At 41.4% G+C, this 23,615-nt stretch overlaps 1 protein-coding gene across 1 annotated transcript in view; it reads right to left on the bottom strand.

Moving 5' to 3' along the window:
• Positions 1-22,807, bottom strand: part of LMO1 (LIM domain only 1) — a 534,498-nt gene extending 511,691 nt beyond the window's left edge. Inside the window, exon 1 of the mRNA XM_086958674.1 lies at positions 22,235-22,807. Coding sequence (XP_086814800.1) covers positions 22,235-22,256 — 22 coding nt within the window. The 5' untranslated portion in view covers positions 22,257-22,807. The remainder of the gene's footprint in view (positions 1-22,234) is intronic.
• Between the last annotated feature and the right edge of the window lie 808 nt (positions 22,808-23,615).

Raw genomic sequence — 23,615 nt, 5'->3', positions numbered from 1 at the left:
TTTACTAGCCTGACAAGAAGCCTAGGACTAGGGATCCTCACACGGTCATCGAGTATTAACTTGGCCTTGTCATGCTGTTTCCTGTGGATGTGTGGTTGCCTTTTCTTAACTCATTCATAACTTGTATTCTCTTTACCAACATTTAGCAGTTTAGTGTAATTTTAATCATTACATTTTCTTCCTTCTTGGTAAATTTTTTGGGGAATTTTCCCTGTTTCTTCTCTTAAGTTCAACATTGTTTTGGTTAATAAAATACTTTCCTCATATTTCCTCTCAGAGGGACTGTTATTTTCAGGCACAGCTACCTGCTTTTTTGGCTGTTGGGTTACTTCACTTGGTGGGAGCTCAGCAACTGTTTCTACCACAGTCATGCCAGTTTCTCACAGTTGTTTTTCTTTGGACAGACCTCATTCAGAACATACAAACACGCTACCTGTAAAATGTGACAGAAAAACAGGTGTCCTAAACACTTGTCAAACAGAGGCACTTTTGCTCTTTCCCATATTGTGACTATCGAGAAGTCTTATTGACAGACATTTACTTTTATCAATAGGAATATGGTAACACGTATTGTAGGAATTTCAGTTTACTTGGTTTGTCTCATGTGTGGGTATATGTATGTATATATATATATATATATATATATATATATATATATATATATATATATATATATATATATATATATATATATATATATATATATATATATATATATATATATATATATATCCTACTGGCGGTCGCCAGTAGGTAGTTATAGTTAGGACCTAGGGGCATATTAGGATTGCCGGCAGATCGCCACCGTCGGCCAAGCGGTGGTGATCCGCCCTCTAAATGTCCCCGTTGCACCCCCGCCATATTAGTATGGCGAGGGGCACCGTGGCGGACGGAAAGACCGTCCGCCACTTTTCTGCCGGTCAGATTGCCGGCTGGGTGGAAAAGACACACAATATGGTGGCGGTGCCTTGCAGGCACCACCATCCATATTAGGATGCTGCAGTGGGTTTGCCTTTCCATGGCGGAGACTCTGCCATGGAAAGGCAAGCGGTAAATGGCTTTGGGGGCCCGTTGCAGGCCCCCAGGGGAGTGGGTGGATGTACTTGGGGGATACCTATGGTACCCCCCTTCATTGCCACGCATGTGCCTGTCACGTCCATGCAGATTTTACATTGCGATGGGTGCTGCTTACAGCACCACCCGCCGCAATGTAATAGATGTGGGATGCGACCGCCAGTGTGGCAGTCACATCCTAATGGACCTAGTGGGACCACCGCACCTCTGGCGGTCAGTCCTATTTACCATAATGGTGGAGGGCGGACAAAGTCCACCTGCCATCGTAATGGGGCCCCTAGTTTTCATAGGAAATCGTTTTTTGATTTGCCAATATTTCTGGTGCTGTTTGATGAATCTTCGCAAAATGTTTCCAAAAACAGGTTCACTCAGGTCAGCTCCTGTCCTGAAAGTTTTGGGGTGATTTTCAAAAATCCCCCGGGTGGGCCTGGTCCCGGGGGCAATCAGTGACTAATTTGAGGGCGTCCCTGCAGCCCCAGGGACCCCCACATTAATTTGAATGTGAGGGCACGTGGCCCCTCTACAGCCTCGGGGACCACCACCTCCCCGGGGCTTTGTTTATAAATGAGTGGGGGGTCCCAAACACCCCCACGCTGCCACGGGGACTGCCACTTCCCTGGGACATTCAAATTTAAAAAGTGGAGGGCCTTGCTGTCCCCTCCCAAGCCCCGGGAGCCGCCACCATTCAGGGGCTGAATTATTTTTAAGTGTGCTGGGGGCTCCTGCCCCTCCCCAAATTGCCACGGGGACCACCACCTCCAGAGGCATTGAATATTTAAATATGAGGGTCCATTGCAGACCCTCGACCCCGGGGACCAACACCTCCCCAGGGCTATGAAAATGATGGAGTGGGCGCCACAAAGCCCCCTCCTAGAGCACTTGATGGTCCTGGGGACCGCCACCCCCCAGGGCTGGCTCCTGCAATGTCCTGGGGTGCCCACCCCTAGGACATTGCTGTTTGCTATGGCAGGGCAGGAGCACCGGCTCAGACCCTGCCATAGAAAACTCTGCTTTGCTTCATTGAAGCGAGAGCAGGTAAGCCTGCTCTTGCTTCAACAAAGCAAAGCAGATGATTGCTTTTGAGCAAGGGGAGCTGCACGTCAGCATCTCCCCTTGCTCAAAAACAATGCCGGCTCCCACAGGAGGCGGGGAGCTGGTGGTACCAACCAAAGGGGCGGCCCTGGGGGATGGGATCCCCGGGGCCAGAATTGTCCCAGGAGGGGGTCTTGCACCCCCCTCCCTGATTAAAAAAATAAAAAAATAAATAAAAATATAGAGGCACAGCCCCAAGGAATGGGGTCCCCGGGGCCAAAATTTGCCTCAGGAAGGAGGGCCACACAGCTCCCTCCTTACAAAAGTATTAAATATGTGGCCTTGCCCAGGGGGATGTGTCCCTGGGGCCAGAATTGGCCTCGGGAGGGGGGCCACGCGGCCCCTTCCTGTTTTTTAAAATAATGTTCTATAAAAATGTGTCAGGCCCTGGGGGATGGGGTCCTCAGGGCTCCAAATATTGTAAAAGAAGGGGGGGCCATACAACCACCATTCTAAAAATAAATAAATAAGAAGCTGGCTTCCCACACTAGGCCCCACCCCCTCCCTGTACTACTCTGCAAATGCGCCCCCTGACACGTTATAAGTTGGGGTATTAAGTCCCCTTCACTCCTAAGGGTACCTGGGGGACAACTAGCCCACCAGGTACCTCCAGTATGAGCCACAGAGCTGAGTTGCATAGATGTGGTCCTAGTCCACGCCCCATTTTTCACCACTCTGCAAATATGACTCTTCGTGCACTGGTGGTGGGGCGATGAGGTTCTCTTGTATCCTAAGGACCTGAGGACACAAGTGGACTTCATCCCCCGAGCTGCAGTGCGCCATGACCTGGTTTGCAGAGTTGTGTATAAAGGTGGCATGGCCTCTCTGCAATGCAGCTCTGCATAGTGTTTCCTAGTGTATGTAGGTGTTTTCACTGTATTCTAAGTGTCTTTTAGCATAGCACTGGCTCTAGGCTGGGTTTGTCAGAGTCAGTTACCACTAGTACCCATCAGCAAAAAGTTGGGTGCACAAGATGACTTTGCAACAAGGCCTCTTTCTGCTTCTCTGTTGGTTCTTTGTGCACATGTCTTGCTTCTTTCTGCACTTTTATTTGTCTTTCTGGACTTCTGTTGCCTCTTTCTGCATTTCTCTTGCTTGTTTCTGCGCCTTTATTCCTCTTTCTGCACATATTCTACCTCTGTAGGCAGTTAGGCACAGTTAGAAATTAGCATTTAAAAAACCTGTGAAATCCCCTAAAAAAAAACACAGGTTTCAGGGACGTTATAGTTCGAAATTAGCATTTAAAAACCATTTGAAATTCACTGAAAAAAAAACCGTAGGTTTCAGAGATGTTATAGTTAGAAATTAGCATTTAAAAAACCTTTGAGATTCACTGAAAAAACACAGGTTTTAGGGATGTTATACTTAGAAAGTAGCCTTTAAAAAAACCTTAGAAATTTACTGAAAAAAACACAGGTTTCAGGGACGTTATAGTTAGAAATTAGCATTTAAGAAACCCTAGAAATTGACTGAAAAAAACACAGGTTTCAGGGACGTTATAGTTAGTTGGACATTTCCCTCATACAAAACCAGTGAAATTCGGCTGTTATAGTTAGTTTGGCTAACTATAACTCGCGTCCCCGCAATGCACTGCTGATGATGTCACATATTACATCACCTATGACATGGTCAGTGACATCACTGATTACATCACTAATGACATCTCAAATGACATCACTGATGATATCATTCACATGATAATTTGATGCATCTTCTCACACCCTAATATAACCTTTGATACACCCACTCTAAATTACAGACTGCCATTCTCAAACACATAGACAATCCAAAACCAATAACTACATACCCACCCACTAATTCCTATGTCTACACACCCATCCACTCTCTCACCCATACAGTCACTCATACTTTCAGTCACTCATCAGTTCATGACTATCATATGCACTCATACACTTATATATACACTCACACACTGCCACTCATACATGGAGTTACTCACACAGCTAGTCAGTCGTGCAAATAATTCATCATACTCCCATGTATTCACTATACAGTTATACACACACCACCTCACTTACACATACAGATACTAACACATACTTAAGCTCTTATACAATTACTAATGCAAGCACACACTCATGCATACAACCACTCTCACAATCTCTCACTCTCACATATAGTCATTTATGTACTCCAACACTCACTTATACTGCCTTTCACATATGTAGATACTCACACATGTACCACAGAGACATCCATTCACTGACCAACACACCCATGAACACACTCACCCACCCATACAGTCCGTCACAGATGCACTCTTGAACCTGTACAACCAGGGAATCACCCACTCACATACCTATGCACAGAGTCACATACCCCCCACCCACCCACACAGACACTGAGGCACCCATACAGATACGCAGGCAACCAATCAATAACCCATATAGACACTCATTTAGCTACTCCCCAACCCATGCAACCGATTACACGCCAACTGACAGACTGATACAGATATTTACACAGTTTAGTCACTAACCCATGCATTCACTTAGACACGTTTAATCACTCACTTATACAGTCAGCCACGCACCAACTAAATAATCCATGCCGACACTCATACACCCACTCATTCTTCAATACACCGTGGCCTATATATATATATATATATATATATATATATATATATATATATATATATATATCCAAGCAATTTACCGTCTTTACTTCACAGACAGAGAGTCGAGGCCCAGATAGCTTTTCAAGTGTTTTTATTCCGCAACACTAACACTCTACGCGTTTCGCAGCTTCTGCCGCTTTCTCGTGAGAAAGCGGCAGAAGCTGCGAAACGCGTAGAGTGTTAGTGTTGCGGAATAAAAACACTTGAAAAGCTATCTGGGCCTCGACTCTCTGTCTGTGAAGTAAAGACGGTAAATTGCTTGGATTTAAAGGGGTGTGGCGATACCCCGTCGAGGCCCGCCACAAACTGAGAAGGCGCCGGCATGACTTTCGCCAAACAGTATGGATATATATATATATATATATTACCTACTGGCGGTCGCCAGTAGGTATATATAGTTAGGATTTTTTCTCTATGGGATTTTTGAAAATTCTATGTCTAATAACTTTGGCGTTTGTGGACCGAATTGGCTGAAATTTTCAGGAAAATGGAACATTTTGTTTCTGAGCAGCCCCTGACAATTTGGGGGGGTTTCATCAAGGGGGGGCCGAGAAAAAAGGGGGGTCCCAAAACGCGTTTTTCCCATGTTAATTTCCATAGGGCGGTTGGCCTCACTTTTAGCTCGAACGGCTGAATGGATTTGCACAAAACTTGGCAAAATTGTAGGGACTGTTAGCCCGATGTGCCTTTGCTAGGTCTCAATATATATGCTCCAGTGGATTTTGAGTAATTTAGGTTCAAAAAAAGATATATATCTGGGCGGAGCCTAACCACACATCTGATCTGATTGGCTGTCAGCACTTCATCCAAGAAGTGTTGGCAGCCATCTTGGGACCAATATACATGATAGCACCTCATTAAAAAGCATTGTAGTTAATAGAGGGTTTTAGGACTTTAGTTACATTATAAATCATTTGTTGATGGTACCATACTCGTTTTAGGAATTGTGGTGGGTTCTAAGGTGATTTTACCATGTGAAAAAACCTTCTGCTGTGATATCATGAATATTGTTTGAAAGAAAACTAATATCTCATGATTTTCCTACAGTGGTTTGGAAGGGGATCTATAAGCTAAACTGAAAGCATATTTTCTGTAAATTCACATTATCTTTCTCAGTCATGTGAAAATGAAGTCTGACATTCTCAGTAAAACATGTACATCCAACAAGGACAGAGACTGTCAGTTGATTCCTTTGTGTTCTACTGCAGCCTCCTAGAGTGTTCTAAAGAACAACTAGAGCGCTAACAGTCCTACTTATTGCAAAGGTATGGCACACCTGTAGCCATCTTGATTGGAATAAAGTGGTAACTCTTAAAACATTTAATTTAAAAAGAAACAACATGAGGGGGTATATTTTGCCATAGAAAGTATGATTAGTGCTGCAGAATGAAAAATTAGGGCACATTTTGAGTGACTTCTCAAATCCTTTTCTATTTCATTAAAACATTCCGACATGCAGTCTCCCAAAATGGCCACCAGAGACAAAAGAGCCCAAATGTAGCCCAAATATCACCCAGATGTAGCCCAAGTATAGCCCAATGACAGAATGTCCCAGAGTGTTCTAAAGAACAACTAGAGCGCTAACAGTCCTACTTATTACAAAGGTATGGCACACCTGAAGCCATCTTGATTGGAATAAAGTGGTAACTCTTAAAACATTTAATTTAAAAAGAAACAACATGAGGGGGTATATTTTGCCATAGAAAGTATGATTAGTGCTGCAGAATGAAAAATTAGGGCACATTTTGAGTGACTTCTCAAATCCTTTTCTATTTCATTAAAACATTCTGACATGCAGTCTCCCAAAATGGCCACCAGAGACAAAAGAGCCCAAATGTAGCCCAAATATCACCCAGATGTAGCCCAAGTATAGCCCAATGACAGAATGTCCCAGAGTGTTCTAAAGAACAACTAGAGCGCTAACAGTCCTACTTATTACAAAGGTATAGCACACCTGGAGCCATTGTGATGGGAATAAAGTGGTAACTCTTAAAACATTTAATTTAAAAAGGAACAAAATGAGGGGGTATATTATGCAATAGAAGGTATTATTAGTGCTGCAGAAAGAAAAATTAGGGCACATTTTGAGTGACTTTTCAAATCCTCTTCTATTTCATTAAAAAATTCTGACATGCAGTCTCCCAAAATGGCCACCAGAGACAAAAGAGCCCAAATGTAGCCCAAATATCACCCAGATGTAGCCCAAGTATAGCCCAATGACAGAATGTCCCAGAGTGTTCTAAAGAACAACTAGAGCGCTAACAGTCCTACTTATTACAAAGGTATGGCACACCTGAAGCCATCTTGATTGGAATAAAGTGGTAACTCTTAAAACATGTAATTTAAAAAGGAACAAAATGAGGGGGTATATTTTGCCATATGAATTATGATTAGTGCTGCAGAAAGAAAAATTAGGGCACATTTTGAGTGACTTCTCAAACCCTCTTCAATTTCATTAAAAAATTCTGACATACAGTCTCCCAAGATGGCCACCAGAGACAAAAGAGCCTAAATGTAGCCCAAATATCACCCAGATGTACCCCAAGTATAGCCCAATGACAGAATGTCCCAGAGTGTTCTAAAGAACAACTAGAGCGCTAACAGTCTTACTTATGACAAAAGTATGGCACACCAGAAGCCATCTTGATTGGAATGAAGTGGTAAGTCTGAAAACACTCAATTTAAAAAGGAACAACATGAGGGGGTTAATTTTGCCATAGAAAGTATGATTAGTGCTTCAGAAAGAAAAATTAGGGATCATTTTGAGTGACTTCTCAAATCCTCTTCTATTTCATTAAAAAAAATTCTGACATGCAGACTGAAACATGCACTTTGAATACCAGCAGCAGACGTCCCTGGTGAGCAGTAGCTTTACTACAGTGATCTAATGTGCAACTAGAGTGCTAACATTCAGAATTTATGGCAAATGTGTGACACATCTGAATGCCTTCTTGATGGAACCAAAGTAAACAAGCATTGAAAATGCAATAGATCTCGCCCTCGTTTAAGTTAAAGCCATTCTGTTTGTAATGAGGTGGCTTTTTAGCTTTGCTTTTATTAGTGTTTTTTCAACTTTCATGTAAATAACATGCATCTGTATGCATATAAGTATATGTATGCATGCATTTATGTTTATATTTATATAGATATACAGATGATATATGTTTATATATGTATGTATATATATATATTCACTGAAAAAACCATAGGCTATAGACCATATATAGTTAGGAATTAGCATTTACAAAACCTTGAAAATTCACTGAAAAAACCATAGGTTATAGACCATATATAGTTAGGAATTAGCATTTACAAAACCTTGAAAATTCACTGAAAAAACCATAGGTTATAGACCATATATAGTTAGGAATTCGCATTTACAAAACCTTATTTTACTCACCCAAAACCATTGAAATTCCATATATAGTTAGTTGCACTAACTATATATCGCGCAGCCGCAATCCACTGCTGATGATGTCACATATTACATCATTCATGACATGGTCAGTGACATCACTGATGACATCACTGATGACATCTCAAATGACATCACTGATGACATCACTGATGACAACATCCAGTGACTGTATGTTTCCGTAAAGTTAAAATATGTCTTACATATTGAAGAATGAGTGGATGTATAAGTGTCTGGATGAAGGATTTAGTAGGTGCATGACTGACTGTATGAGTGAGTGATTAAATGTGTCTCACTGAGTGCATGGGTTAGTGACTAAACAGTCTTAATTTGTGCATCATTATGTCTGTTGTTCTGTAAACTGTTGCATGTGTTGATAAGTAGCTATATGAGTAACTATATGGGTTATTGATTGGTTGCCCAAGTATTTGTATGGGAGACTGAGTGTGTGTGTGGGTGGCTGGGAGGTGTATGACTCTGTGCATAGATGTGTGAGCAGTTGATTCACTAGATGTATGGTTTCAAAAGTGCATGTGGAAACAGCTGTATGGGCGGTTGACTGTGTGCATGAGTGTATTGGTGAGTGAATGGATATCTCAGTGCTACATGTCAAAGTAAGTACATATGTAAAACACAGTACATGTGAGAGTTGACATATATAAATAACTGTGCATAAGAGCCAGTGAATGTGTGAGTGGCTGTATGGATCATTGTGAACTTGTATCAGGGATTGTATAAGAGAGTAAATATGTGTTAGTATATGTTTGAATAAGTAAAGTTTGAATAACTGTATAGTTGAGGAAATGGAGGTGTGATTGATTCTTTGCATGACTGACTAGGTGTGTGAGTAACTCCATGGATGAGTGACAGTCTGTGAGTGTCTGTTTACACTGATTGTATCTAAGGTTATATTAGAGTCTGAAGAGGTTCATCGTATTATCACATGAATGATATCATCAGTGATGTGATCAGTAATGTCAAATGAGATGTCATCAGTGATGTCATCAGTGATGTCATTTGAGATGTCATCAGTGATGTCATTTGAGATGTCATCAGTGATGTCACTGACCATGTCATGAATGATGTAATATGTGACATCATCAGCAGTGGATTGCGGGTGCGCGATATATAGTTAGTGCAACTAACTATATATGGAATTTCAATGGTTTTGGGTGAGTAAAATAAGGTTTTGTAAATGCGAATTCCTAACTATATATGGTCTATAACCTATGGTTTTTTCAGTGAATTTTCAAGGTTTTGTAAATGCTAATTCCTAACTATATATGGTCTATAACCTATGGTTTTTTCAGTGAATATATATATATATATATAAAACATATTTAAACTTTACAAAAACACACAGTCACTGGATGATGTCAATTAGTGATGTCATCAGTGATGTCACTGACCATGTCATGAGTGATGTAATATGTGACGTCATCAGCAGTGTATTGCGGAGGCGCGAGTTATAGCAGTGCATTGCTTGCCTTTGCTTGGGCGCGAGTTATAGTTAGCTGAACTAACGATAATGGCCAAGTTTCACTCGTTTTTTATGAGTGAAATGTCCAACTAACTATAGCATCCCTGAAACCTGTATTTTTTTTAGAGAAAAAAAAAAATATATATATATATATATATATATATATATATATATATATATATATATATATATATATATATATATATATATATATATATATGTTAGAAAGGGCTCCCGACCAGCGTTTTCTCAGGAACCACACAAAAGACTCGCACTCCAGGGTCTGTGTTTCAATTGCCTTTAATGTTTTATATTCCTGCTCCGTGTCTCTGCCGTGGTCTCTGCACTCACAAACGGGTGCAAACAGTCTAGCGGTGGAAGCACCGCTCAATATCCAGCTCCTTACTAAGTAAATAAGGACCAGTATTCTCGTCAGGTAAATCCAGGTAAATCCACCCTCTAGATTTATTGCGATAACTTTATTTGAACAAACGAGTTTCAGCATTATCCTTCATTGACGAAGGCTAACGCCAAAATGCGTTTGTTCAAATAACTTTATCGCAATAAATCCAGAGGGTGGATTTACCTGACGAGAGTGCTGGTCCTTATTTACTTTGTAAGGAGCTGGATATATCTATATATATATATATATATATATATATATATATATATATATATATATATATATATATATATATATATATATATATATATATATATATATATATATATATATATATATATATATATATATATATATATATATATATATATATATATATAACCGTCAGCATGGGGCAATGAGGAAAATACTGTACAAGAACTGGAATCTGGTTCAAAGTGATCCAGTAATTGGACACAAATTCAACAGTAAACCAGAACTCACCTTCCGCAAATCTCCGTCCATGGCAAGGGCATTAGTTAGCAGTACCCTGGAGCCCACAACCTCCACCCCTTGGGGGGCACTCAGGAAGGGCTTTAAGACCTGCCCACAATGTAAAGCCTGCTGCTTTGGCAGCAACAGGACCCATTTTAAAAGTCCCTTCCGTGAACGCCCCACAGCTATCTCCAAGTGGTTGGCCCTACAAATCTGAATTTGTCATTTATGTGTTGGAGTGTCCGTGTGGTCTACAGTATGTAGGCAGTACTAAACTACCTGCCCACAAATGGATACTCCAACACATACGTGCAATCTCGGGCCACGACCAAAACTATCCGGTTGCCAGGCATTTTCAGGATAAACATCAAGGCATACCTGACCAGCTCCGGTATTTTCTAATTGATGCAGTAGAGGTTTCAAGAAGAGGAGGTGACCATGAGGCCAAACTCTGTCTTCTTGAAACTAGATATATACTGGAGCTTAATACAAAGAATCCCAACGGGTTGAATCATAGGGAAGATCTTTATACCTGTATTTGAAGGACTCTCTGAGTATGCCCCTGTACACCTGCCCGGTTGTTTACTTATAACTTTGATCTCATTAAATGAGTTAGATGAATTTTGATATCATGTTTGTGAAATGTGGTGCTCTATCTGATTAATTCTTTTAACAACTTATGAAAAAGAAAAGAAAAAATTGTTTTTATACAAGAAACTATTGCACTTATAATTGGCTGTTTTTCACTTGCACTTTACATTATAAATACTTTTCATTACCTAACTTGCACTAAATATGATTCAGCAGGCATTGTGGCAGGCCCACTTGGGCTCTATTATGAATAATTGTCATTGTTTTTGACTAAGGACAAAGATGGATATAATATTTTATATTCAGTAATAATCCAATTTTCAGCGTGTTACTTTATTACTGTTAAATATTGAACCATTCTACAAAGCACAACGGTGACTCAATATCGGTTAAAAATGCTTTCTTTGAGAGGTTACATAGACACATTTATTTGTCGTGTACTATCAGATAATGAAACACGTTGATATTGTTCTAATGACATGTCACCGGTAATATTTTAAACAAAAATTTGGGATCACATGTTTTAAGGAAGCTTTGTTATTTTGTTAGTTCAATAATATCATTTGGTATTTTGCCATCTATATGTAAACGACGCTGTTTAATTATGTAATAGTACCTTTTCTATGTCCTTCATGAATTACTATGCACTGTCACTTTAAAAGCCTTGCTCCTTGACGAGCAGTTTGTCATGTGATCAAGCCTTCTCTAAGGCGAAACGCATCATGGCGGCAGCGCTGGCTCTATTTAAATAAACATTGTTGCACCAGCACTTTTTAGGTCGACTCCTCGTCATTTCTGGATCCAGCAGATGTCTTCTGTTTGAAAGGTGACGATCTGCGTAATATATATATATATATATATCCAAAGAGAAAAAGGTTGTTGCATTTTGGTGTGCAGCCAAATCGCTGGTGGTGCTGGGAAAGCAGCGCCACTGCCAGTGCTGGAAATATGCAAAAGTTCTCCCCAAACTTCATTACAAGAAAGGGAACTGGCACTTGAAGTCAGGGGCATTAGACTTGCTTATTGAGTCAGGTCACCTCGGGCACTAGAGTCAATCAGATTGATAAAGGCAGTGTTACTGCTGAAACGTGTCTCTCTGATGTTCCAGTACAGTAGATAGTTATAGTTAGGTTTGCTTTTCCATCAACAGAGTGTTTTTTGGTTTGCTAATAACTTTGCCCCGTTTGTTAGATCTCCAAGAAACTTTCCTGAAAAAGGTTCATCCACCTCCGCTCCTTCTAGAAAAGTTTGGCGTGATCCAACAAGAGGGGTCTGCTGAACGAAATTACTGTAAATTCAGCAGGAAGCTAGATCTTGGTTCGCAGAATATGCTTTTTGTGGTTTGGTGTAATTCTGTTCAGTAGTATTGGTGATATTAAAGTTACGATCTTGTGAGACTCTAGCGAGTCTTTGAAAAGTATGAAGGAGTATTTTATGTTTGAATACACTTTGCTATGCACACTTGATATTGTCTGAAAGGAGAACCCTGTTCCTTCTCACACATTACTATGCACACCTATCATTGCAGAAAGAGGTCACAGCAGATATGACAACCCCTCTGCACATCCTACTACCCACACTCATCTAAGAGGTCTGAAAGAAGAAGGCAGCCCCTTGCAACACACTCTACTATGCACACGCGTCATCTAAGTTAGAGGTCTGAAAAGAGAGGCAAGACCCTCTCTACACTCTACTACATAAACCCATCATTACAGAGAGAGGTCTCATCAGAGAGGTGAGTCCATCCACACACCCTTCTACACACACCTGTCATGTGACAGAAAGGTCTGAAAGGAGAAGCCGGTCCCTCCCCACAGCATACAACACAAACCTATAATTACAAACAAAGGTCTCTGCAGAGAGGCCAGTCCCTCCATATATCCTACTACGAAAACCTGTCATCTGAAAGAGAGGTCTAAAAGGAGAGGGCACTCCCTCTACACACCATATTATGCACACCCATCATCTGAGAGAGAGGTCTGAAAGGAGAGGCCAGTCCTTTCACCTAACCTATTATGCACACCTGTCATCTGAGAGTGAGATCCAAAAGAAGAGGGCATGTCTCTTCCCACACCCTACTATGTACAATGTCATCTGAGAGAGAGTTCTGAATTGGTAGGGGTGTCCCTCTACACACCCTACTAAGCACACTCATCATTACAGAGAGAGGTTTCAGTAGAGAAACTAGTTCCTCTACAGGCCCTACTATGTACAGCCATCATAGCAAGAATAATGACACCTCAAAAAAAAACTTGCTGTTTAATACTCGCACACGTTAAAATGATTTTGCAATCTAGAGCCATATCCTTTTTTGTCACAATAATTTTTTGTTTTACTATAATAATGTCAGAGTCAGAGATGTCATCATCGATGTCATTTGGGTTGGCATCAGTGGTGTCTTAAATGCTGTCAGAAAACATTTCAAGAGTGATGTCATATGTGAGGTCATAAGCAGTGCATAGCAGTGGTGCAAGTTAGCTCTACTAACTATAACTGGTGAATTTCTGTGTCTTTTTTAGTTCAAACCGTTAATGTTTTTCATATTTGTGTGATAAGAAATGAGCATATATATTGATCGATTATATTATTTAAATTGAATAATAAACACATTTAAAAAACTGAACATTTTAACGTATTTTTTTATGTAAAAAGTATTTAAATTAATTAAATACATTAATTTCTACTTAAATTAATACAAATGAAATAACAATGTTAGGCGGTATTTTTTAAATTGCTGTTTAAAAAATAAAATGTATTTATTCATGTAATATATTTAACTTATTTTCCTTTTTAATACACAATTAATTTGCTGCAACATTTTATTTTTTAAGTCTCCAGTTAATATTAATCATTCATTGTTTTAGAATTATATTATACATTATAATTAAGGCTCCTTGTTTTCCAATTTTTTTTATTTTTAAAGATACATACAGAAACCCATTTATTTTCATACCTATATTTTTTAGATATGGATGCAAATGGAAATTAAGTCATTTTTAAGAGACTCTACATGCTATCAGCCAAGACTGGCAGTTGAATAGCTTTGTAGACTGACACGTAAGCGGGTGAAAATAAAGTTTTCAATAAAGAGGCTTAAACAGCAGTATATATGCACAGAGTTGATACTAACATTTGCATGTTTTCATATAAGTGCATTGATTTATCATCTGCGGGTGTGCACACCTTTGAAACCTGTTGGGCATTCAAGTAAGAGTGTAAAGTTGATGGTTTAATAATTGTGGAAATATACAAGTTTTAGATTCATTTTTCACAAACCCCAAAATAAATGTGGATAAATAGAGGTAAAATTTGCAAAAAAAGAAATATGGATTAATACATTCATACATTTCAGACAAAAAAATACCATAAAACCGGGAGCTCAAATTCTTTTCTTTTTTATTTTTAAGTAAAAAAGATAAGCATTATTATATTTCCCTATTATTTCCAAAGGGAACTCTCTACCTGAGTGGTCGAGATGTCACCAACAGATGAAAAGGTACTATTAGTAACTTCACAGTTGTAAATTCTGTTGTAAGAGGTTCCACCCTTTCATCAGAGTTTGTAGAGACATGTAAGTCTACACTTAAATATAAATCTCCATTCAGAAATGGTGAATAGCAAAAAAGTGGAGTTACTTTAGGTTTGGTAGCAGACCTATATGAGTAAATAAACACAATTGTGTATTTACCTTTGTGAATTGACCCTATACTATATAATCTACTACACTAATATTCCCAATTACTTTAGGTTTAGCCTACTAAAAAGCACATACGCTGTCTGTTGCTAGGCATATTGTGGTGTACCAATAACATGGTGTGGCTTGGAGCCAGCCCATTAGTTACAATTGATTGGCTTTCCTGTCACTCTAATTTGCCTGCTTTTTATTCGTGTCCCAGCATATCAGTCTTGTGTTTATCCCTACCATCCAACGTTTCCTGTTTAACTTCACTTTGATTGACTAACACCTCTGCTTGTGCTGCTTGCTTTTCAAGTACCACTTTTTTTCTTTTAAGCACTCATTTCGAGTGCATGTGTTTTTGAACCATCTCCCTTGTGTACTCTTCTCCCCATGCAATTGTGTTGCTCTCTGTTACCCTAGAGCTTCTCCCTGCAAACCTCCCTATTGTACTCACCCATGTGCTTCTTCTCATTGCCTCCGGTGCCCTCCATGTTGCTTACTCCTACCCGAGCTCTCCTTCTCTCTCCTTTGTTCCTCCCCACCAACTCCGTATTATCTCCCTGTTACTCCCACCTTCGCCTGTGTTGCTTTTGCATACCTCCCTCTCTTCCCTGAATTGCTTTTATGATCCTCAATGCTCCCCCTGTGTTGCTACCGTTCCCCATGCATTTTCTCTAAGCATAGTCTTTTGCTCAGTCCAAGCTACCAAATGTGAGGCTAAATGTACTTTTATTGAAACTGGTTTACCACTGCAAGGAGGTAAAGTGAGAAGTAAGCTTGCACACCGTTCACATCCAAACTTCCACCTCTTTGTCACATAAGTTGATAGTATTGATATTCACAAAAATGGTGTAATGTTGACTTTTATGAGTGGAGTTCACTATGATTCCAAGAGTAACATGAGAAAATAGTTTGTTTTTTTGTGTCATGTTTACAATATGAAGGCTATTCGGGTCCCAGGTTGTCTTCTTACTGAATTAAGGTTTTTCAAGGTAGGAGTGTGGTCTTTCTTAATACAGACATGCAAGGTATAATTTTTATTGGGATGAGTAATCAATTGTTGAGATACATTATATTTGGTGATAGTTGTGTATTTCAATATAATTGTAGGTGTGACCCGAAGTACATAGCATGTATTTATGTAATGTATTGCAATTCCAGGACTTTATGTGCATAAACAATCAGTTGGACTGTCCACTCTCTAGAGTCACAGAGATCACTAATTCTCCGAAAGGCATCGATAGTCTTGATATGTTTCGGGGTTTTACTAGACCAGAAACAGGAAACATCTCAATTGTAAAATCTAAATAAAAATTGTGAGTGCAGCAAACTGCTCTTGATTAGCCGAAATGGTCGCCTTTTTAAATGTTATGTCCCACGTGAAGGGGAGTGGGACTATGCAGTGAAAAAGTATTCCTCGTTAGCAGCTACTTTCATCTTTGTTTAGAGGTCTTTTTGCGTACAAAAATCACAAAATGTTTGAACTAAATATTCCATACGTTCACATGAAATTGTGAGTGTTATTGTCATAAGGCAACAGACCATGTTTCTCAATTGTCTCCAAAGGTACAAACCATGTTAGTTGTTCGATGTATTGCTTGTATTGTAAATCCTGCAAGTGAAGTTTAAGTGAGAAACTAATTTGAGCACATTACTCAGATTAACATTGGAAACTGATTTTTTTAGCCTAACTTTGAGAGGCGGAAAATGTGAGTGTTTTGTGGCATACATTGATGGACGGGCATAGACATAGTAGTCATATTTTCATGGTATATAATATGTAGGCCGTTAAGACAGATAATCGCTCCCTAAACTCAGATGATGTTTTTTTTCTAGAAATGTACAGAAATGTAGATGCTAATAGTCTTTCTTACCATTTTACTGAAAATCGCAAGCACACCCAATCCAAACTGAAATTAAAACATAACCACCTATTAAAATAAATATTCTTTACGTTTGACACAACCCTTGTTTTATAAAACTTAAACCATGGTGATTTTGGAAGTCCAAATCTTTGTTTTATTTGGGAAATGTCAATGTTTCATTTTTTTTAGTTTAAAGATCACACAATTATATTTATAATAAAGGCATAAGCGAAATATTGTCATGTATTTTGATTGTTTAGAAACATTTCGAATAAAATCACAACACAAACTTGTTTCTTCAGCTGATCAATATCTTGATTCAAAAAAGGATGTCATGCTGACCCAGGAAAAATGTCAGAAAAAATTTGTGCCATAGTTTTAAAGTGAATATGTAGAAACATCAAACACTGTCTTTGCACTGGTGAGTAAAACTTTCCAGCATTTAAACTGTAAAGATCCAGCTGCAATCTCTGCATAATGATTGAAGCCACGAATTCTAACCCTGACAACTCAATCGTTCATTTATTTCTGGGAACTTTTCCACATGGCTAATGTTATTTGCATGGTAGATGTGTGGGATACGAGAAAGGTGCACATCTATGGGGTTGGTTTAAAAACTTTCAAATGAGGGTATACCGAGTATGCAAATTAATTACAAAATATGTCCTGTCAAGGAGATGCTCTACTATATAATTATTTCTTTTATATGCTTCTAAATTCACCTTGTGAGCCAAAGGCACGGTTATCATTTCATCCTTTGGTTTGCATGCTTCTCTGATGAAGGGCGCTGAGAAGTCTCTTGATTACGGTGGGCGCCAGTTTCGCTTTTAGACACCACTGCCATGCTCTCACTGAGGATGTGCGTTTAATGATAGCTCCTGCAATGCTTAAAAGAATCCAAACATTCCACTCCACCCCTATTAGGAAACTCTCCTCAGATCTCAGCCTTTCCTCTCAGCTCACCTGCTTCACTAACTTCTGCTGCTCAGGAAGCATCCTGCTGTTAGCTTGCCAATCAGATTGAAAAGATATGGGCTGCCAGGAACCCTCTGGCAGGACTTAAAGAAAATGTCACCCTGTTTGTTATGATTAAAAGGGGGCTTTAAACACCAGAGTAAAGCAACAGCATTCAATGACCAAATCAATTTCGATTGCTTTTTCTAAGGTTTGCCTTATCAGCAAGAAAGGAAGGAAGAACACAGGCACACCGAGGAACAACTTTTATTCTCAGGAATAGACTTTTTATTTTCTTCAAACATGAAAATAGATAAAAGCAGTGCATGTCTCTCCTTTCCCCTAGAATCTTCAATTGGTAAGTGACAAGGCCTACTTCCTGTAAAAAACAATGTCACTAGTTTGTGAAATGACATAAGAACGTTTTCTTTGCACATAATCAAAGACCAGCATTAAGTGCGCTGTTGAGAGTGGGCATGTTAGCGTGTTGTTGAGCATTACAAGAAAAATATAATCGTTATTTTGAGAATCTACCATGTTAGCTGATTTCAAACGTCGGGGGCTCTATATGCGGTTATGCAGTTGTCTATGCTGCACGGACCAGCAGTAAGGTACCCATTCTGAAATAATAAAATAAATCAAATAATAAACTGTTTAATCTGGTTAATGTTTTGATGTTTGTCCCTAAATTTAAGATGTTTATCAATTGCGCCATCTTGAACAACATGTAACAATCTCCAGTTCAACCTCCCCCACCTCAATTCAAAAATCACGTCTTTGTAGTAACTTTACGTTCACAAGAAGTGTAATTGGCAATGATTTAGGGAAAGAGGCATCTAGTCTAGACAAACTGGTCCTCAAGGGCTGAGGGTACCAAACAGGGGCACAGAGTGATCAAGAAAGGATAAAAACAAAACAAGCAGGAAGATTAATCACTGTCACTAGAAAGTGAAAGCAAGCCTGTTCAATCACTATCACTAGAAGGTGCAAGCAAGCCTGTTGCTCAAACTTTGAGGAATTCGGGTTTCAGAATAGACTGATTTTTTAAATTGTTTAGAAACCCCTACTATTTCATTCTCTGTCCTCAACTACATTTTCTCCACTTAAAACCCGAGGAGGAGGTATGCTTTATAAGGATGCTTATTTTAGCTCTGATGAGAATGCTAATAGTTTTAATGAGCACTAATCACTAGGGGTGCCAAATATATAATTGTATATCATTTGTTTTAAGTTTATATAATTGGGCAAATGTCATTTAATGAGGTTTTAAATCTGCATTAACCCAATGTACAAAGCTCTTTAATAATTTATGAATCCGAAAAACGAAATGATGTATAATGTAATTTAATTTTGAATTTTAATGGCCATATTTATGGCTGAATATTGTTGTTGCTCTCAGATAGGTATTGCGCCCCTATGAAAGCTAGGAGCCATGAGCCACCGCCACACCGAGTGTGCCCACCAAGCACACTGATTGGCACACTCTGCCTAGGGGTTGAACATAAGCCAGGGTAGATAGTGCTCATTCATGCCCAACTGGAGTCTCAGTATCATTGTGGGCACTGTAGGGGCATTGCAGATTAGGATTCTCGTACTAACCAGGGCTACTTTCTGTTCATCAACGCGTGGGTGGGTCTGACTCTTGTCTTAATTGCATTACAGAAGGAGGTATTTATTTCCAAATGCAGGTGTATCTTTTGGGGTACAAGAGGTACATGCTGAAGGAGCGATCTGGGCTTACTGCAGCACATGTACTTTACAACACCGCTCAAAAGTGGGTTGAGAAGAACTCATGACCTACTTCCAGTATTTGGTACATTTGATGGAAGACTTTCAAAGCATACCTGCAGCTGCCCACGCTCGGCTGAGCAGTCGTATTGCATTAGTACAACTGTAATGCTGACAATGACGGGTATCCGTAGGCACGTGTCCTGTTCTGGGGCTCTAAGGTGGCCACACTTCAGCCTTAGGGCAAGATGAACGCCAATAAACACCTGGGTATATTGATATGGGTAAAGTTACCTTCAAGATGATATGTACTTGTTGCTGTCACAAACGCACACCAACATTACACCAGTCTGTGCTCTCGTTACAGCGCCTGTATAGTCTTCGAGCACTTATAGTGTAATCTGATCGCTGTTCTGAAGCTGATGTTCGAGTTAGAAGAAACCTCACTGAAGAGTTGTGTGGGGGAAGATGCCCTTCCCTACCGAGTCTCCTCTTGCTCACCCCTTTCCTCGGTGAATTTCAGTCAGGACCGCAATTCTGTGTCGAACACCCCGAAGAATGTCTGGCAAAACTTTTACTGTTCTTTCAAACACCCTAATTTAATCACAATATGACCAATGACTCCGCGAGCTGGCCAACAGCTGGACACGTCCCTAGCAGCAGCAAACCAAAGCGGGTGCATCATTCTGTTTGTAGCTTTAAAACGCACGTCCTTTGAACTCAGAACATTAAGTGGTCTGACAATAGAAACATCTGAAAAACCCAACTGAAACAGTAGTCTGAGAAATACTGCGCTAACCGGCAGAAAGTTGGCCACAGTCTGTGCATAGGTAGAGGTTTTTTCAAACCTATTGCATGGTTTTATCTCTCGATGAGCGTCAATAGTGTCATCTCTGTCTCTTTAGTGAAATGCCCCCTATTCCTTCTCATGTGTAAAACGGTGTCAGGGCAGGTGGAGTGTGCTCTAGACACATGTGAGTCCTTCAATACTGCTCCCCCGGGGACACACACTGGCCCGCCCTTTACTTGCCAAGCCGCCTCGGGCTCACGTGAAGCGAAGCCCTGCTGCCACGCACTTGTAAACACCGCCTGCCCGCTCATTTCAAAGAGTGCTCACGCGCACAACCAAGCCCTTCCGACTCACGCACAGCCAAGATCGGCGGCATTCAATCATGGTGGGGTTAGGGAGTTCACCAAATGTCTGAACTTGTTTTTCATTGACTCCTGGCCGTCATTTGAAGACGGGAGAGTAGGTCGTCATTATATGAAAACTAACCCAAGACCCGTTTTACAGCCGGATTATGCCTGTAACTACCACCTCCTCTCAGGTCTGAGGTGTGCTGCGCAGAGATGCCACAAGAAAACCACTAAACAGCCGCGGCTATCACACTCATCCCCAACCAACTTCAAACACATGACATGCCCTGCAGTGGCGGTGCAATAAAACAACGTCCAGTCGCACACATCCAAAGAAACACAAACCAAATACCAGCCATTTGAAGATATTCCCACAGCAAAGAAGCTTGTTTCACGAAAGAAACGGCTTAGCCATAACACAAACTCCTCACCTGCAGAAAAAAGGAGGGATATTTCAATGAACTGCGCTGCTAACAATGACTCCACAGCGGAATAAGAAGCACACACCGCTGCCAAGCAGTCACAGCACACACAACCGGACTGCTCTACTCAGAGGGCAGACACACACCACCGGACTGTACCTGCTCAGAGGGCAGACACACACCACCGGACTGTACCTGCTCAGAGGGCAGACACACACAACCGGACTGTGCGCTGCTCAGATGGCAGACACAGACCACCTGAATGCACCTGCTCAGAGGACAGGCACAGCACACACCAGTGGACTGTACCTGCTCAGAGGGCAGACACACGCCACGAGCTGTACCTGCTCAGAAGGTAGACACACACCACCGGACTGTACCTGCTCAGAGGGCAGGCAAAGCACACATTAACGGACTGTGCCTGCTCAGAGTGCAGACACACACCACCGGACTGTACCTGCTCAGAGTGCAGACACACACCACCGGACTGTACCTGCTCAGAGGGCAGGCAAAGCACGCATAACGGACTGTGCCTGCTCAGAGTGCAGACACACGCCACGAGCTGTACCTGCTCAGAAGGCAGACACACACCACCTGACTGTACCTGCTCAGAGGGCAAGCAAAGCACGCATTAACGGACTGTGCCTGCACAGAGGGAAGTCACGGCACACACCTGCGGAGTGTTCATGCTCAGAGGCCAGGCACAGCACACACCCCCGGACAGTGCCTGCTCGGAGGGCAGACACCGCACACATCAACCGACAGACAGTATGCTGCTCAGAGGCCAGACACTGAGACACAGCACAAACTACCGGACTTAAACTGCTTAAAGGGCAGGCACCGCACATGTCACCGGACAGTACGCTGCACAGAGGACAGACACAGCACACACCACCGGACTTAAACGGCTTAAAGGGCAGGCACCGCACATGTCACCGGACAGTACGCTGCTCAGAGGACAGGCACAGCACACACCACCGGACTTAAACGGCTTAAAGGGCAGGCACCGCACATGTCACCGGACAGTACGCTGCTCAGAGGACAGACACAGCACAAACCACCGGACAGTATGCTGCTCAGTGGGCACCGCTTGGGCACCGCAGCACACACCAGCGGACTGTCTCCTCAGAGGGCAGACACCACCGGATTGTGCCTGCTCAGAGGGCAGTCACCACCACCGGACTGTGTACTGTGCAGGAGCACCATCAGAGCAGAGGGCATTCGGCAGGTGCGTCTCGCGCAGCGCGGGGTGTGAGATGGAGGCACGCCAGGCACCTACCGTCCTCCTTGTCCAGAACCATGGTCCCAGGGATGCAGGGCAGTCCGGATGTTGACGCTCCTTCTCCCCCGGCAGCCAGAGGAGCGGATTCCGTGGAGGCAGCAGCGCGGGAGACGACGAGCCCTCTGTGCACCACACCGACGGCTGCCTGAAGACCGTCCTCTGCCAGCCACCGAGCGGGCTACAATTACACGATTGCACGACTTTTAACCTAGATTGCTCCGAGCTAGAATTACGCTCAGAAGTGAAGCGCTTCACTAATGTAGACCCAATCTCGTTCCTTTTTGGGCGCTTTCGACTGGCATCAAAAGGAATTATAGCTGTGTTTTAAAAGGTGGGGAGGCAAGGTGTCCTTTGGTCCGGTCCCCAAACCGTTCAATTTTCCGAGCAAAATTGTGAGTTAATGTAATATTATGTGATGGCTTATAACCCTGGCGGATGCGACTGGAGCTCTTTTCAGGCGTCTAAAGTGCTTTTTCTCTTCAATTCCCTCTGAATCTAAAATTATATTTGTTCCAGCGTCAGAAAATATGCAAGTCTACTCCGGAAAGGAAGGTCTGCTCACTCGCTGCCCGCCCCCCTCAATTTATGTGCTTTGCGCTCTCCTGCTGTTGAATAAATGCACACATTTCCCAGGGATCCTCCGATCCCCCTGTTAATTAAATCAATTCATTATGCTCAGATCTGATTAGCAACCCTTCCCCCCACTTTGAATCAATTATTCAATACACAAACATAATTGCCTGTGCCAGAGGTGTCTAAGTATTAGCTTATTTAACTCCAAGGACACTAATTACCCCTAGGGCAATGGAACTTTTCTCATTAATTCTGACAAAACACATAACCACAGTAGAACCGGTGCGCCATGTACGTGCGTTGGGGGTAAGGGGTTGGTGTGCATGCTGGACACATACACACACGTGCTTACACGTGTGTGCATACGAGGCACAGACTCATGAACACACGTGAGCTCATATACACACGTGTGCATTCACAAGCTCATGTATACATACAAACACGCGCGCATACGCTCATACGCAACCACACAACTATGTGGAAAAAGCCACTCACACACCATGGGACACATATATGCTATTGATATGTATATTGATATTATATGACTTTGACCTCATTTCACAATACACATAATCATTAACATGCTTGCGGGTCCGAATGACTATGACAGGCTAAACGATACGCGCAAAGAAGCTTTGCTCAGCTCCCAGAAGACTCTCTCTCATAGGAGCGGCTGGACTGGGACTACGTCTCGGCCGGGGCATAAACAAGAGGTTTACTTTTGTGACTCTTGACTTGTTACAGTGCTTGTCTATTGCTGGCAGAGGGAGACCAGTCAAGGAGGGCAAGAACTTGTCCAAATGGG

Source organism: Lissotriton vulgaris, chromosome 2_1, assembly GCF_964263255.1.
Source record: "Lissotriton vulgaris chromosome 2_1, aLisVul1.2, whole genome shotgun sequence".
In the NCBI taxonomy this organism is placed as follows: Eukaryota; Metazoa; Chordata; class Amphibia; order Caudata; family Salamandridae; genus Lissotriton; species Lissotriton vulgaris.
The sequence above is the reverse complement of the archived record's forward strand: the minus strand, read 5'-3'. Positions and strand labels throughout refer to the sequence as shown.